Source organism: Peromyscus maniculatus, chromosome 22 (assembly GCF_049852395.1).
Source record: "Peromyscus maniculatus bairdii isolate BWxNUB_F1_BW_parent chromosome 22, HU_Pman_BW_mat_3.1, whole genome shotgun sequence".
Lineage (NCBI taxonomy): Eukaryota > Metazoa > Chordata > Mammalia > Rodentia > Cricetidae > Peromyscus > Peromyscus maniculatus.
Genome location: NC_134873.1, coordinates 43,298,226 through 43,314,974, shown reverse-complemented (window position 1 = coordinate 43,314,974; position 16,749 = coordinate 43,298,226). Strand labels below are relative to the sequence as shown.

Below are 16,749 nucleotides of genomic sequence, written 5' to 3'. Positions count from 1 at the left end.
AGCATGCACCACCACTGCCTGGCAGGAATTTTATTTTTTAATACACTTTTTATTTCATAGTGCTCACAAAAGCTGTAATAGTAGTAACTAAACCCCATTTACCCTTTCTCCTCTATCCTTAGCATCTTTTTAAAATTTTATTTTATGTGTATAGATATTTTGTCTGCATGAATGTCTGTGTACCACATGTGTGCCCAAGAGAGTCAGAAGAGGGCATCAGATCCCCTGGAACTGGAGTTACAGGCAGTTGTGAGCCACCATGTGGGTGCTGGAACTCAGCCCAGGTCCTCTGCAAGAGCAGCCAGTGATCTTAACCACTGAGCCATCTCTCCAACCCCACTCTTTTGTTTTATTTTTGTTAGTTTGCTTGCTTTGGTTTTTGTTGTAGTTGTTGTTTGAGACAGGGTTTCTCTGTGTAACAGCTCTGGCTGTTCTGGAACTCAATCTGTAGACCAGGCTGGCCTCAAACAGAGATCCACCTGCCTCTGCATCTCAAGTGCTAGGATTAAAGGCAAGTGCCACCACTGCCCAACCCCAGCTCCACTCTAAACCTAAAATTATAAAACTTTAGTACACTTATCAAGACCATGAGCTAAACCTTGGAGGTGGAGGCAGGGCTATCCAGATTCCAAGGTCATCCTTGGCTACACTGCAAATTCAAAGCCAGCTTTGAGCTACATAAACCCCATCTCAAAAAATAAAATAAAAGCATTACACATTTACTATTAACTAAACTTCAGCCTTCATTTGGATCTCATATTTTCCCACCAATGTTCAGGATCTAATGCATAGTACCATGTTGCTAGAGACTAAATCCAGAGTTCTCTAGTGCTCTACCACGAAGAAGGAGGGGGGAGGAGGAGGAAGAAGAAAAAAGAGGAGGAGGAAGAAATGAGAAGGAAGAAAAAGAAGGAGGAGGAAGAAGAAGGAAGGAGGAAGGAAGAAGAAAGGAGGAAGAAGGAAGAGAAAAGGAGAATAAAGAAGGAAGAAGGAAAAGAAGAAGAAAGAAGGAAGAAGGAAGGAGGAAGAAGAAAAAAGGAAGAAGGAAGAAGAGAGGAGGAGAAGAATGAAGAAAGAAGAGGAGGAGGAAGAAATCCTTGAATTTGAGTCTCTGTGATGTTCTCTTTATGCTTAGACTGAAATTATGTGTGTATGGTGGTGTGGGAATGGAGAACACACAGCAGTGGCATGCTCTCCCTATTCCAGCACTCCAAGAGGGATCTGTTATCAGTATGTCCTGCTAGCTAGTCTCAAATACTTTGTAGGGGAGTGCATGCCACATTTCTCTACTGGAAGTTATTTTCTTTTGTTCATACTTTGCTTCTAAAAGTGGCCAATCTATAAATCTAACTCCTATTAGAGGTACGGGGCTGGCGTGATTAAGTTCCATCTCCTGGAGGAATACTGTAACACAACACATATTTGAGATTCTTAAGTAAGAAAGATTTGTCTCCCTCTCCCCACATTCTATTTGTTCACTTATATTTATTGGTATAGATTTGTGTATATTTCTTTTGTACTTTGTGTTCCGGCTCAATACTGCTGTTATTCATTTTGTTGCTCAAATTTTCCAGCTTTTGCTGTGAGAGCCCTGGCTTTGTTAGTGGCAGCTGCAGTCTAGGCCGGTGTTTCCAGGTTCTTGGCCTCTCATTCACCAGACTGAAATAAGGGGCTCACACAGATTTGCAAAGAAACACAAACTTTATTCAAGGCAAACTGATGGGACAGATTAGAAAGGAATATCCAGTCAGGATTGACAATGAGCCACAGGAATGGAGGTCCTCAAAGGCTCCAGTCACTGTTTGGGACTTCTTTTATAGGGTTCAAGAGAAGGGGAGTTGGGTTGCTAAGGGAGATAGTTTGGATGCCTCTACTTTGATTGACAGATTAAGTTAAATAACTATTTCTCTAGTGTGCATGCCCCATCCTATAATACATTTGATTTTAATCATATCCAAGCCCAATTATAAATATGTGTAAGATAGCAAATAGATTTCCCTAAAAGTTCACTTTGAAGACAAAGTTTACCTTATTGTGCATCTACCCTAAACCAATTCAGGCATATGTACTGAGAATACTTTTCAATAGACTCTGTCTATGTTTGATGATTGTTAAGGGGAGGAGGAACTTATTCTATAGTTCAGAGAGGGTGTGCATGCATCTCAGTGCAGGATAGGTGCATTATTTGGAGAGGAGCTGACACTTGTATTGTATGTGTGGGTAAATGTCTCAGATTTCAAGCACATTGTTAGCAGAGGGGTGTGTGCATAGCCCAAACCAAGTGGAGTCCCAGGTTGCCAAACTACCACCTATGCTTGCCTGCTTCATTCAGCAGTCTGGAGAACTCTGGGTTCTGAGAAGTGGGGTGAGGTATGAATTATATATCATTAAAAAAATTAGAGCCAGTTAATTAATTAAAAAGAAGCACTGAATTTCTCCTGACATTCCCCAATACTCCTCCCCCACCTCACCCCATCCCCACACAGTAGTTATTTCTTCCAAGGCTATCTTGTGGTTAACTGCTGGCCTGAGCTGCCTCCTGGGTCTGGAATGGCACTTCCCACTTCAGGCGTCAGGCTGCAGGGGCCATGCCCAGTCCTAGTCCTTGCTCCCGGAGCTTCATTTTTCTCTCAGCAGTAAAAGAGAAAGGACAACATCTGCCATGTTGTCAGTTCATCAATTCACAGAAACATGAACGGACATCAAAGGAGAGTGGTCCTGGACCAGTGGGAGTCAGCAATGCTGCGCACGAAACTTTGGGAGATGTTGTTTACTGTATCGGCTGCCTCAAGGTGGGACAAAATAAAAAGAGTTGAGTTTGGTGCTTTGGAATGGGGGAAGGCTGCCAATGACGTCCACTCTCCTGTCAGGAGAGGTGACAGACGCCAATGAAGCGCTCCAAGAAAATCCAGGGCTTGTCCACAGATCTTGTCATGAAGATGGTTGGCTGGTAAAGATGAGTGACCCTCTAGAGCTGGACGAATTAACAGTGAAGAGGCATATGAGCAATATGTGAAGTCCAGGAGGAGTGACCATGGCACCTCCCACTTCCATCCCCAAATAAAAGTGGGAAGAAACCTGCGATAGCATGGTTGTCTTAAATAGAGAAGACTTGAAATAACTTTTAGCAATACCAATGGATAAATAAGAACTATTCTCAACAGTGCTACTGAAGAAAGTCCCCAACTCCCCAGTGGATGCAGATAAACATAATGTACATATTTTTTGTAAGACCTTAGACTAGAGGCTAAGCCCTGGTGTGCAGAATTCATGAGATTATCTATGGCTAAAAGTTATGAGGCAGGCTGGAGAGATGGCTCAGTGGTTTAGAGCACTGGCTACTCTTCCAGAGGTCCTGAGTTCAACTCCCAGCAACCACATGGAGGCTCACAACCATCTATAGTGGGATCTCTTCTGAAATAAAGGTGTACTCATATACATAAAATAAATAAATTTTAAAAAAATGCCAGGCGGAGGTGGTGCACACCTTTAATCCCAGCATTAGGGAAGCAGAGGCAGGAGGATCTCTGTGAGTTCAAGGCCAGCCTGGGCTACAGAGTGAGTTCAAGGAAAGGTGGGGGAGTTATGAGGCTGGGTTTGATGAGGAACCACCCTTTAATCCCAGCATTCCAACAGGCAGATCTCTGTTACTTTGAGGATAGTCTGGTTTACATAGCAAGAGTTATGTAGTGAGACCCTACCAAAAAAATAGTGACTTATTTCAGGATAACTATGTTCTCTCATATACTATTATAACTCACCCAGATCTATCCCTGAATCTTTGTTTTATTGTTTTGTCGAGACAGAGTTTCTCTTTGTAGCCCTGCCTATCCTCAAACTCACTCTGTAGACCAACCTGGCTTCGAACTCACAAGAGATCTGCCTGCCTCTGCCTCCCAAGTGCTGAGATGCGTGTGCCACCACTGCCCAGCTACTCTTGGGTCTTGGTCAAAAGACTTGATGTTTCTTCCCATTAGAAATGCCTGGGAGCACAGGGAAGTGTTGTACAATGTCAGATGAAGGACAGTACTGTCTTCATTTCACCTTGAGCTGCATTGGCTGCTGTTGTTTTCCACAGTGAAGCAGGGACCTTTGCAGCTTCGTGAAAAACAAACAAAACATTCATGAGAGAGAGAGAGAGAGGCGACGCACAGCGAACTCTGTTCTCAGCGGCGGCCATACTGTCAGGAGGATGTATTTCTTTCCCTTTTCCCACTTCTCCGAAGTGTTTTTGGGTTCTACAGACTGACCTGCAAAACTTTCCAGGTCCTTGACCCCTGCCAGGTTTATGTGATGGCCTCCCGCTTCTTAAAAGAAATGGTTTACCTTAGGCGTATAACTGTTTGCCGGCAGGTGTGATGTACCACTTGCATGCCTGGTGCCTAGAAGTCCAGAGGAGGACAACCGTCTGGAGGGACGGGTGGTGCTGAGCCACCTGATGTGGGTGCCGCGAACAGAACTTGGTCCTCGGTTGGGCCATCTCTCCAGGCGCCCTGCCACTGCCCCCTTTGAGATAGGGGAACACTCTTCGGGGAGGCCAGTTTGGAACTCACAGTGCAGCTCAGCCTGGCCTCCAAACTGCAGCGATCTTTCTGCCTCAGTCTCCTCAGTGCTGAGAGTGCACTTCCAGCTTGGCTGTCTTGCCCTTTCAGTCATCCGAAGGAATAGCCTACGCCGAGGCAGCTCGAGCCTGGGGTTCATGGGCTCCACTTACGGGGTCGTAACCTCTAGGGCCTACGCCTATCTGCTTGGGGAAAAGGTGCTGCGTGTTCACCTCCAAGGACTTGCCTTTGCCTCAGACAGTCGAGTGTCTGCACGCAGAACCTGCTTCCCACCTCTGTCTCCCCTGGAGACGCCCCCAAGTCCCCAGGACCCGTCTCCATCCATCCCCACAGCCCCGACAAGCCCCGCCGCGATCCTATCCTGTGCGCATGCTCACACCCGAGTCTCCGATTGGTCGCCTAGGAGCGTGGGATGTTTTCCCAGGATGCTCTGCGCTGCTGTCATGGCTGCCCCCGTGTGCCTGTATCCTCACAGGGAACGCTAGTCCTGTGGGTGTCTTGACGGTGCCCGTGGCCACCAGACGCCGGCGACCTTGGCCCCTCCTCCTCCTTCTGCTTCCTCCTCCCCCGAGGGACCCTCGCGGGACCCCGAGTTGGGTCCAGTGATGCCGGGGGTGACGTGGACTCCGGAGCGGGCGCTGCTGAGGGGCTTCTCCACGGAGGCGGAGCGGCGGCTGTGCACGCAGGAGGGGCGCTGTGGCTCAGGAGGGGCTGTGAGGACGGGGATGCCGGCCCTGGGTACGGAGAGGGGGCAGGAGGGGCGCTGTGAGGACGGGGATGCCGGCCCTGGGTACGGAGAGGGGGCAGGTGGGGGCTGTGAGGACGGGGATGCCGGCCCTGGGTACGGAGAGGGGGCAGGAGGGGCGCTGTGAGGACGGGGATGCCGGCCCTGGGTACGGAGAGGGGGCAGGTGGGGGCTGTGAGGACGGGGATGCCGGCCCTGGGTACGGAGAGGGGGCAGGAGGGGCGCTGTGGCTCAGGTGGGGGCTGTGAGGACGGGGATGCCGGCCCTGGGTACGGAGAGGGGGCAGGAGGGGCGCTGTGGCTCAGGTGGGGGCTGTGAGGACGGGGATGCCGGCCCTGGGTACGGAGAGGGGGCAGGAGGGGGCAGTGTTGTTCGGTGGTCTGAGATCTGGTGGTCTGGGAAAGTTCCTGAGAGACAGACTTGAGCTGATTTTCTTCCTTTAGGACTGACAGGTAAGAGAGTTCGTCAGGAAAAAAAATTAATCGGGGTTGTGAAAGTATTGAGGCAGGTGTGAGCTGGGGAATATGAGGGAATCACGAGAGATCCTGTGTGTTTGGATTGGCCTCCTGGGGGAGAATATTGAAGGTCGGACCTCAGCAAAGGAAACTTTTCTGTGTCCGTTGGAATCTCTGTGAATTTCCCAAAGAACGGTACTATGCCTATTATTATTACTATTACTACTACTACTACTACTACTACTACTACTACTACTACTACTACTACTATTTCTGTGTGACCTCCACTCTGCTGCTCGTAGTCATTGTAGGTATCCTGTAATTCTAGGAGGGTTGATGTTGGTAGAGTGAGAAGGATTTGCTCAAGACTTAGTGATTCCTGTATAGCCAGCATTCTGTTTATACCGTTTTGTATATTAAAATATCTATGTAATGGATTGTCATTTACACTTACATTCTGTTGGCTTGCGGTCCTGATTTTTTTTTAATTACAGATATTGGAGTTTTCTTAGACTTGCTGTTGGAAGGGAGCTATGAGGCCATGTTCTTACATTCAGTGACACGAAATATATTCAGCTCCACAAGGATGGCTGGAGAAAAGATTGACAGCTACCTGGAGAAGCAGATAGTAAATTTCCTGGATTGCTCTACGGATTTGGAAGACATTGGAAGGTAGAATTTTATTTGAAATTTCCACAGAGAAACACACTTGTGCAGAGGGCTGGAGAGATGGTTCAGTGATTGAGAGCACTTACTGCTGTTTCAGAGGACTCAGGTCCAATTTCCAGCACCCACATGGTGGCTCACAACTGTGCAACTCCAATTCCAGGGGATCCAACATCTTCTGACACCCATGGGTACCAGGCACATATGTAGCGCGCAAATGTACACCCAGGCAAACCACTCATATACATCAAATGAATAAGTAAATATTGGATACTTTTATGGCTCCTTGGCATCATAAAGGATCTGCTATTTAGCAGTTGTCCATAAACCTGAACTCACGATGTGTCAAGTAATCTCCGTGAGGTCTCTGGTCCAGATCTTCCAGAATGAGAAATGGAAGTAGTTCGGGATCAAAATGAGTTTTGTGTATGAGAATGACACATGCGTGGTAGTCACTGCTAATCTCCCCAGAGCTTAGGTTTGGTAAGTGCTAGCTATCAGCTTGTGTCATTTTGCTTCTTGTTGTTCCTCATTTTGTTTTGTTTTGGGGCAGAGTCTCACTATGTAGCCTTGTCCTGGAACTCACTATGGAGACCAGGCTGGCCTCAGACTCAGAGATCCACCTGCTTCTCTGCCTTTCAAGGGCTGGGATGAAAGGCATGTGCTTTAAAGGGGGCAGCTCATTTTTTTTAACGTGTAAATGTACCTTGAATCCTGCTATTTCTGGGTTACTGAAAGATGCTTACATTTCCATTTGCTGTGTCTCAGATTGTTATCTCTGAAGCGATCAGAGAACTCCATGTGTTTATCATGGGACCCTCAGTTTACCTTTCTTCAGTTAGGATGCCTGCATACTGATTAAATATAAGCCTTCTAGAGGCTTCTGTTTTATTGTCATATGTTGTTAACTTACTTCTTCTCATCCACCCATGATGTCTGTCTAGAATTGTTAACCATCTCCAAAATGTCTATAATATCATTCTACCCTGATGTTTACAGAACAGTTTCAGACAGTCGTCCGAAGAATAAGCCAGCTAATTCGTTAGGTTGTAAAGATAAATAAGACCTAACACAGATTCATAAATAGTTATAATTCTGTTTCATTTTTCTAATTTCCAGTAGTGTCATTCTTGATTTTGTTGTTGTTGTTTGTGATCGTGTTGTGTATTACACATTTGGCCAGGGGTTTGCAATAAACTCCAGGCTGGCCTCAAACACATAATCCTTTTGCCTTAGCTCCCCAAATTTGGGGGGATTACAGGGATACACCACCATGCCCAGCTCCAGCTCATTTTTGATTCTGGTTTTTTTTTTGTTGTTGTTGTTTTTTCCCTCTTTTGCCACTGGGGATTGAACTTCAGACTTCTCACATTCTACCATTAAGCTAACCCTAACCCTTTTCTCTACTTTTCATTGTGAAGCAGGGTCTTACTAAGCTGGCCAGGGCGGCTTTGAATGTGTGATCTTCTTGCCTCAGCCTCCTGAGCCGCTGGGACTGCAGGCTTCAGCACACGGCCTGACTTTGTGTCCGACTCTTCTTTGCTGGCTGATGTGTTTCTACTTTAGTAAAGTTCGCCTCGTGGTGTCCATTCGCATCCCTCCTCTTCCTTTCCCCACACATGCGCGCGCACGCGCAAATGCATTATTCATAGGTGCACCCGAATTGTAGTTTGAAAAGAGGCACTTGGTATGACGTCTTTCAGGGTACACTCTGCAAGAGAATGTTTTGATGATGGGGAGATTCTGTGTCTTGTAGTCAGTATGGTAGCCACTTTTCATACTTGGCTATTGAGTACTTGAAATAGGGAAATTGTGACTGGAGACTACATTTTAAGTTTAAGTTAAATTAGATTTACATCTATGTTAACATTTTTTAAAAGATTTATCTATTTTTATTTTATATGTATGGGTGTATTTTGCCTATACCAGTGTGCTCCATGTGTATGCAGTGCATGTGGAAGCCAGAAGAGGGCAGCAGATCACCTGGAAATGAGTTACAGACAGTTGTTAGCAGCCATGTGGGTGCTGGGAATAGAACCTGGGTTCTCTGGAAGGGCAGCCAGTGCTGAGCCATCTCTACAGCTCTAGATTAAAGTCAATTTAAAAGCCACATGTGGCTAATGGATTTATTGGACATTGCAGATATAAATTGTACCAGATTAGGATAGTTTCAACTATTACTTGATGGGGGGTTTTTTGTTGTTTTTTTTTTTTTTTCCTTTTTGTTTTTTGTTTTTCCAGACAGGGTTTCTCTGTGTAGCTCTAGCTGTCCTAGAACTTACTCTGTAAACCAGGCTAGCCTTGAACTCGTAGAGATCTGCCTGCCTCTGCGTCCTGAGGGCTGGGAATTAAAGGTGTGTACCACCACTCCTGGCTAAAGGGAAACATTCAGTTGGGGCTGGCTTACAGTTAGTTCAGAGGTTTAGTCCATTATCGCCATGGCAGGAATGGCAGCATGCAGGCAGACATGGTGCTGGAGAAGTAGCTGAGAGGTCTACATCCTGATCCATAGACATCAGGAAGAGAGACACACTGGGACTGGCTTGGGCTTCTGAAACGTCAAAGCCCGCCCCCCAGTGACACACTTCTTTCAACAAGGCCACACCTACTCCAACAAGGCAACACCTCCTAATAGTGCCACTCCCTATGAGCCTATGGGAGCCATAGAAAAAGAAGAAGCCAAAGCATGTATTTGCCAATTATAAGATCTTATATACAAAATCTCATAAAGATTACACAAAAGCTGTTAGAACTAATTTAATTCAGCAAAGTAACAGTACAAATCTGTCTTAGGGTTTCTATTGCTGCGACAAAACACCATGACCAAAAAGCAAGTTGGTAGGGAAAGGGCTTATTAGGCTTTCACTTCAGCATTGCTATTGACCACTGAATGAAGTCAGGACAGGAATTCAAACATGGCAGGATCCTGGAGGCAGGTGCTGATGCAGAGGCCATGGAGGGGTGCTGCTTACTGACTTGTTTCCCATGGTTTGCTTGACCTGCTTTCTTATAGAACCCAGGACCAGCAGCCCAGGGATGGCAGCACTCACCATGGGCTGGGCCCTCCCCCATTGATCACTAAATGAGAAAATACCTTACAGCTGGATCTCATGGAGCTTTTCCTCAGCTAAGACCCCTTCCTCTGATGACTCTAGTTTGGGGCAAGTTGACACAGAACCATTCAGTACAAAGTCAGTTATGTCTCAGATACTAACAATATCCAGTTGTCCTGATTAGTTTTTTGTCAACTTGATAGGAGCTGGAGTCATTTGGAAGAGGAAACACCATGAGAAAATGCCCCCAAAGATTGGCCTGTAGGTAAGCCTGAGTGCCACTCATGGGCTGTTGGTCCTGGATGTAGTAAGGAAACAGGCAGAGCAATCCTTGGGGAGCAAGCCAATAAGCAGCACTCCTCTGTGGTCTCTGGTCAGGTTTTTCCTCCAGGTTCCTGCCTTAAGTTCCTGCCCTGACTCTTTTTGTGATGGACTGATCGGGACATGCAAGCTAACACAAACCTCCTCTCCCAAGTTGCTTTTGGTTGTGGTGTTTTCCTGCAGCAGGAGAAGCCCTAACTGAGACACCAGTCTAAGGAAGAAATTGTGCAATCAATTCCATTTAGAGTATATTCAGAAGGAGGAAAATATTTAGTAAATATTTAGCCAAAAAGACTTGTGTGATGAGAACTGTACTTAGAATTAGCAGATGGACTCAGTCGAAATGATTCTGGTTTTGTTTAACATCCAGAGCATCCGAATCAGGAGCCAGCCTCACACACACCTTCCTCTCTCCATCAGGACTGACGTTGACGTCATCAGTGTCACAGAATTTCTTCACAGCCTCTTTGCTCTGGTGCCTGTTGGCCTTGCCGTCCCATCGGGCACACCTGACTTGTCGCCTGTCTCTTCAGGGCTGACTCAGTGGTCAGGGGACACGTGCTGACAGCACACTGGTCAGCCTTGTTGCTCCTGGAAATGCTCTTGAGAAGGTTTTTGAGCCACTTCAAGAGCCTCGGGGTCTTGGGCTGGGAGGTGGGTGACTAAGGGATCTTCTTTCGTGCTTGGTTGTGGACGCCGCTCAGCACTCACTGTCTTCTCTGTTTTCAGAGCCTTTGCTTGGGCTTTGGCCGTGGGAGGGCAGGAGCCCGTCTTCACTTTCAGCACGGTCTTTCAAAAGCTAGAATGTGATTTCGATTCATTCGGATGATTTTATTCTATTTCTCTGTCCCATGTTTATCACAATAAGCTACATCATCGTCATTTTTAAAGTCTCTTAAGCATCAGGCTTCCAGTGTTTATTTAGATTGTCTAATGATGCACTAAATGAAGCCCAAATGGACTACATATACGCCAAGTACTTTGTCTCCCAGAAAACAAGGAACGAGAGAGAATGCATAGAAAGTTCTTGAACCCTGAGGCAATAAAGGAAAACTGGAAGGAATTTTTATGACCACATTAAAGAAACATGTGACAAATACTTATAACAAATAAGAAAGGCACCAAGCTAATAATAGCTTTATGATATAAAGAGTTAACATCTCCTATAGGAATGAAGGGGAACTGAGTGTAGAATTCACGAGCACATTCAAGTAAGGATGAGAATGTAGTTCATGATAGTGACACATTTTAAAATCCTTGTTGTCAGAACAGAATATTCAGTGTGTACCAAGTTGTTAGCCAGACATTAGGTCCAAAAACTGAAGTTCTGCATCCACTAGCCAAAATAAGTTCAGATGGACAAAACATTTAAATTGGAATTCTAAACAGAATGATACTGTAGGTGAGTGTAGACGTGGGAATTAGGCAGCCTGAGCTTGTCCCGCCTCTCTCTGACTCACTGGCCATGTGGCCTTGGGCAGGTTAGTTAACCACTTCATGCCTCAGTTCATGAGACAAGGATGAAGCGGCAGCCGCCTCACAGGAGGGACGTTGTGAGGATCAAATGTGTTAGTACACGTGATGGGTGTGGCCTGGTGCCTGGTGCATGCAAGTGCATTTAAAAATAGCTGTCACTATTGTCAAGCAGGTAAAACTGTAAAAGCATTAAAGGAAAATTTGGTAGATATTTTTATGAGCTTGGGAGTGGGGGGAAGACTTATAATCATGACATCATAGAAGATGAAGAGATTTATCATTTAAAACTTCTACACATGGGGAAGTACTTCTGATCAGTGAGTGAAGTGTGGGGTCACCAACCATGGGGGGACAGGCTATGAGGGTGACATTGTTTTGTGACTTCCTGCACTGAAGCTAAGCCTGGCCAGGTGAGTGCCTGGGAAGAGCTTATTTGAATGTTTTACACTTTGTCTTGGTTCTTCTTAGAGCTGCTGTAACAAATTTCAACAAACTTGGTGTCTTCTGTGGAAGTTTCTTCTTGTCGTTGTAGTTCAGCTCTGGAATCCAGAAGTCCAGAATCAGAGTGTGAACTTGTCATGTTCCTGGGGATTCTGGGGAGAGGTCATTCTAGTTTCTAGTGGTCCTGGACCTTCCTCTTGTGGTACCGAGGCTCCAAACTCGGTCATGTCTGTATTCTCTCCTCGCTGTCTGAGTTTTCTCCTCTTACATGGAAGGAATCAATGACTTCCAGTCCTAGCTACTGGGCTGAGGGACCACCTTGGTCCATATGACCTCATCATCACTAATTATATCTACAAAGACCCTATTTCCCCCAAACACTCACATTCTGGGGCCCAGCGTGGACATGAATTTGGGAGAAACTTTATTTTACCACAATGTTATACTCCCTTTCATGGGGAAAACAGCTGTAAGCCTGGCTGTAAGAGTGTGGTGTGGCTCTCAGAAGTCTCCAGAACAGATCCAACACCTCACTGGAGGCTGGGGGAAGTAGCAGAGGGGACGTGAGCAGAGGTACCTTGAGGGGAAGCCAGAGACCCTCAACTAGTCATGGCAGCGGCTTTCTTTTGGACACTGTCGGGTTCGGGTGCCCAGGAACAACAGGGATATACCAAGAATATAGCAGGGGCTGGTCAGTAGAAGATGGGGTGTTTGTGTGTGAGGTCCTGAGTGCAGTTGCCGGCACTGGGGGGGAAATCGGAGTTCACAGGAAGATAATAAACCTCAAAGAGAGACAAGTGGGGCCAGCAAGATGGTTCAGTGGGTGAAGGTGCCTGCCAGCAAGGCTGAGGACCTGAGTTCAATCCCTGGGACCCACAGTGTGGAAGAAGAGAAATGACTCCTCGTTTATGCTGTGGCATACGCGTGTACACACCACACACACACACACACACACACACACACACACACACACGCACGCACACGCACACACACACATGCACACACATACACCACACACACTCATATTTCAAAGTCAAACAAGAGGCATGTGTTTGCTCGTATGTAATATTAAGAGACAGCACGGGAACACCGAGCCCTAGAGAACAAAGCAGAATTTCTAAAGAAGGCTCTAGGAGATTATGAAATTAAATACCAAGATAAAAATTGTGTATGGGTACATACGTAATTGGGGGAATGTCCCAAACTCTCATTAGGTCCAGAAGGGTGTCAAGACCCATGAAGAGTATCCAGACTGAAGAACTCTTCAGTGTAGACTGAAGGGGCAGCTGACAGGGTGTGTGGCCACGTCTGCTGATGTCCGGCCTTCAGCCTCATGGGGCTCCGCTGACTGCTGGTTCTTCACCTGGTTTTGGAATTTCTTGCTTCTTACCTCACCACACACACTCTCGTTCACACACCCCTCCCCTTTCCTCTCTGGGAGAGTGTCCCGAAGTGTGGCCCCCTCACTGATCTTCTTCCATGTAGTGAGGCTCCCTAGGGCGTCTCATTCCTTCCTTCCATTTCTCTCTTACCCCCGTGAGGTAGATATTTGTGAGCCTGACCCTTGAACTCTTCGTCACTGGGTCAGGTCATCTCGTGCTGCGTGCTCTTTTCAGGTGTCCTGCTTTGTTCCTGTTGTTCAAATCCACACGTGTCCCCATGTGTGTGACGTTGGAGAAGCTGTTGCAGTTTTTAATCTGCAGAATGCACAGGGCAGCACACCTTGCTGGCCGGATTGAGTATGCACATGGAGCTGGCCTGCAGGAGGCGCTCTAGCCACTGCACTGCTCCTGTGTCATCCCCTCACCAAAGCTCAGCCCCAGAGCCTGGAGCTGCTCAGGGGTAAAGCGCTTGCTGTGCAAGCAGGGGGTCCTGAGTTCTGTTCCCAGCACCCACATGAAAACTAGGCACGGAGGTGTGCATCTGTGACTGTAGTTCTGCGGGGTGGCCATAGAGGTGGACAGGTGCCAAGAGTGTGCCAGCTGTGCAGTCTAACAGCTGTGAGAGACCTACAAAACAGTGGGGTGTGATGGCAGGCAGATCTCTGTGAGAGTTCAAGGCCAGCCTGGTCTACATGGCAGAGTTCCAGGCCAGTCAGTTACTCTGTCTTTAAGATAAACAACCATAAATAAGTAAAAAAGATAGAGTGCAATTAGAAGAAAATGCCCGAGTTTGACCTCTGACCTTCACATACATATACATGGATATGTACTCCTCCACCCCCCAATCAACTTGATAAGTCCCTTGCTGGGTTACCTTGACAATTACTTGTGCAAGCCTTGTTTGGCTTTTTTGGTTTTTAGTTTGTAAGGTGGCAGCAGCAAACCACTTGCTTCAAGTTATTGGGAGAATTTCCTGAAGTCGAGCCAGAAGCTTGGTGTACACAATAAGTGCAGAGATGGAGGGGTATAGAGGGCTGCTGTGATGGGTTCTGTTTTTCCATGGGTTTATTTTGAAGCCTGAAGAAGTTGGGAAGTGAGCAGGGGTGGGAGGGCTGGCTGGAGGTGAGTAAGCCAACACATGCTGAGGGTTTATTTCTGCCATGACAGATTGGGGAGAAAGTCTGTGGTGTCTACAGCAGCTGTAGGTTCACTCTGCAGTTTTCAGAGTGCAGTGACTGCAAGTCTGTGATGTTGTTGGTTTGTTTTTCTTCTTTATTCTTCGAGGGGCCAGCCACCAATTCCCACATAATTCACACAGAGGCTTATTCTTAATTACAAATGCTAGGCCTTAGCTTGGCTTGTTTCTAGCCAGCTTTCCTCAACTTAACTGATCCTATCTACCTTTTGCCTCTGGGCTTTTCCTGTTCTCTGTCTTCTGTAAATCTTACTCTGTGGCTTGCTGTGTAGCTGGGTGGCTGGCCCCTGGAGTCCTCCTCCTCCTCTGGCTCCTTCTCTCCTCCTGGATTTTTCCTTCTATATATTCTGTCTGCTAGCCCCACCTTTTCTCCTGCCTTGTCGTTGGCCATTCAGTTCTTCATTAGACCATCAGCTGTTCTAGACAGACACGGTAACAAAGCTTCACAGAGTTAAATGCAGCATGAACAAAAGTAACAACCTTGAAATCATACTCTGCAGCAGTGTGATGTAAGTAGAGAGCCTGTCCTTATTCCTGCTGCCGGGCCCCTTCCCAGGCTTCCCGCATGCCCATGCACATGACCCCTCTGCTGCTTTAGATCCAGTTGTTCCTGACTGGGGCTGGACAGTGATGCTTTGCCTGCTAGGAATGCAGACTCTCATTACCCAGGGTGCTGGAGCACTTGCATGTAGGATTGTGTATTTCCAACAAGTTCCCAGCTCATGGGCCACACCGAGTAGAAGGGTTCTAGAGTATTCTCAAGCTGGTTCTTTAGATGGTTCTGTGTGCCCCCATTCAAGGAGTGGAAGACTAAGGATGCTGTTTGGCATCTCCAGGGAAGCTGCTTTAAGATAAGCAGCTTAATGTAAATATGGCAAAGGTTTTGTGTTATGTTGTAACCTGTTAAATCCACCAACCAGTGTTCAAAACTCTGAGGTACAATCTGAGAACATGGTATTGTAGAAAGTGGCTAAATGGCAGGCTGACTTGGAGTAGTGGGAGGGAGAAGAGATGCTTTTCTGGGGGGAGAGGGATTTGAGACAGGATTTCTCCGTGCAACTTTGGAGCCCGTCCTGTAACTCGCTCACTGTAGCCCAGGCTGGCCTCGAACTCACAGAGTTCCACCTGCCTCTGCCTCCCGAGTGCTGAGATTAAAGGCATGTGCCACCTCCACCCAGCTGAAGAGATGCTTTTTGAGGGTTGCATGTCAGTGCATTGGCAGCTTATCATTTGGCATTTAGGAAACTCTTTTAAGCAGCAGTAGATTCATCATCACAGTGCTGGTGAAAGTTCATGAGTCCTTCACTAAGATAGAGGAAAATGGACATCGGATTCATAGTGAACATGGAGTCAAATCTGCTACCTGTGGCAGAATATCTATGCTATGATGCTCCAAAGTGCAGACACAAAACATCTTTCTCAGCACTGTCTACACAATTTCAAAAATGTCCCCAGAAAACCTCACTTACTTCTTAGCTCCCACGATCCTGGTGCTCCTCTGTGGCTTAAAGGCTGTGGGTCCCGGGGTCTAGCAAATCACAAGCACACGAGTGAGTGCCAGGGACCTCTGAACCTCATCCACAAAGAGATGACTCCCCCTTGTGCCTAGACGGGAAGCTCTCACGGGCAACTCCTTCAAATGGAAGGAAGGTGGGTGACACTTCCTAGGAAACGTGTGCCATGCTATATTTCCACAGTGTGAAGGCGGGCTGACAATACCGGGGCTTTCATTTTTGCCCATTCTCAAAGCCCTATCCTAGAGGAAGGATCGAAAACGGAGACAGAAAAAAAATAAGAAAAGGTACGGGAGGCACTGGGGATGCTGGAGGAAGATAACTAATTACGATCTACCGAGGAACTGAGTCCGAGGACACGGGGAACAGGCAGAACTAAAAATGGGGGGGAAACGGGGGGCAAGTGGCTCTGATATAAAAGGGTGGGGCCTACGATGGGCTCTGATGAAACCAACTCCGAGTTCGGGACAAAAGCAAGGGCCCTGGTGTTCGCGGCTCGACAGTTCTATCGCTAAAGTATAATGGTCACACCAAGAAACTCACGGCGGTGACTGCACCGAGTCTGGAAGACATCACTCCCCCTCCATGCCTAACAATTTCACCCAAGGGCTCCGGCCAGACCAACGCCACTTCCGCTCTCCTCGCCTCTCCCGGATGTGGTCTCGGCGGCGACTAGTCCTGTTCTGAACATCTACTTCCGCCTAGCAGATTCAGAGGGGGCTGCAGCGGGGAAAGTCACGTGACGACGCCGGTTCTGATGCTTTTGAGACCCCGCCCCCATGGCGACAGGAGGTTTAGGGAGGCCATGGGGCCAGAGGGTTGGAGCAAGTGGGCGGAGTCTGAAGGTTTAAGTAAGGGGTCCTCCTGAACCCCAACCCTTGAGTTCCGGTAGTTTGCACACCTACTCCCACCCACCCCACAAGTGATCTTAGGGATGCA

General features: G+C 47.2%; 2 protein-coding genes across 14 annotated transcripts in view; one reads left to right on the top strand and one right to left on the bottom strand.

The window, feature by feature from the left end:
- LOC143270259 (putative Polycomb group protein ASXL2) overlaps nucleotides 1-16,622 on the top strand; it is a 316,750-nt gene extending 300,128 nt beyond the window's left edge. For 6 of the 7 annotated variants that reach the window (XM_076559530.1, XM_076559528.1, XM_076559531.1 and 3 more), the window contains 2 exons: nucleotides 6,257-6,434; nucleotides 12,225-16,622. In XM_076559530.1, the coding sequence (XP_076415645.1) occupies nucleotides 6,257-6,434; nucleotides 12,225-12,546 (500 nt within the window). In that variant the 3' untranslated portion in view covers nucleotides 12,547-16,622. Of the gene's footprint in view, nucleotides 1-6,256; nucleotides 6,435-10,222; nucleotides 11,791-12,224 lie in introns of those variants that run through there. The other variant, XM_076559533.1, reaches the window with a different exon arrangement.
- LOC143270260 (dual E2 ubiquitin-conjugating enzyme/E3 ubiquitin-protein ligase BIRC6-like) overlaps nucleotides 1-16,749 on the bottom strand; it is a 310,541-nt gene that overhangs the window by 250,842 nt on the left and 42,950 nt on the right. The window lies entirely within an intron of this gene.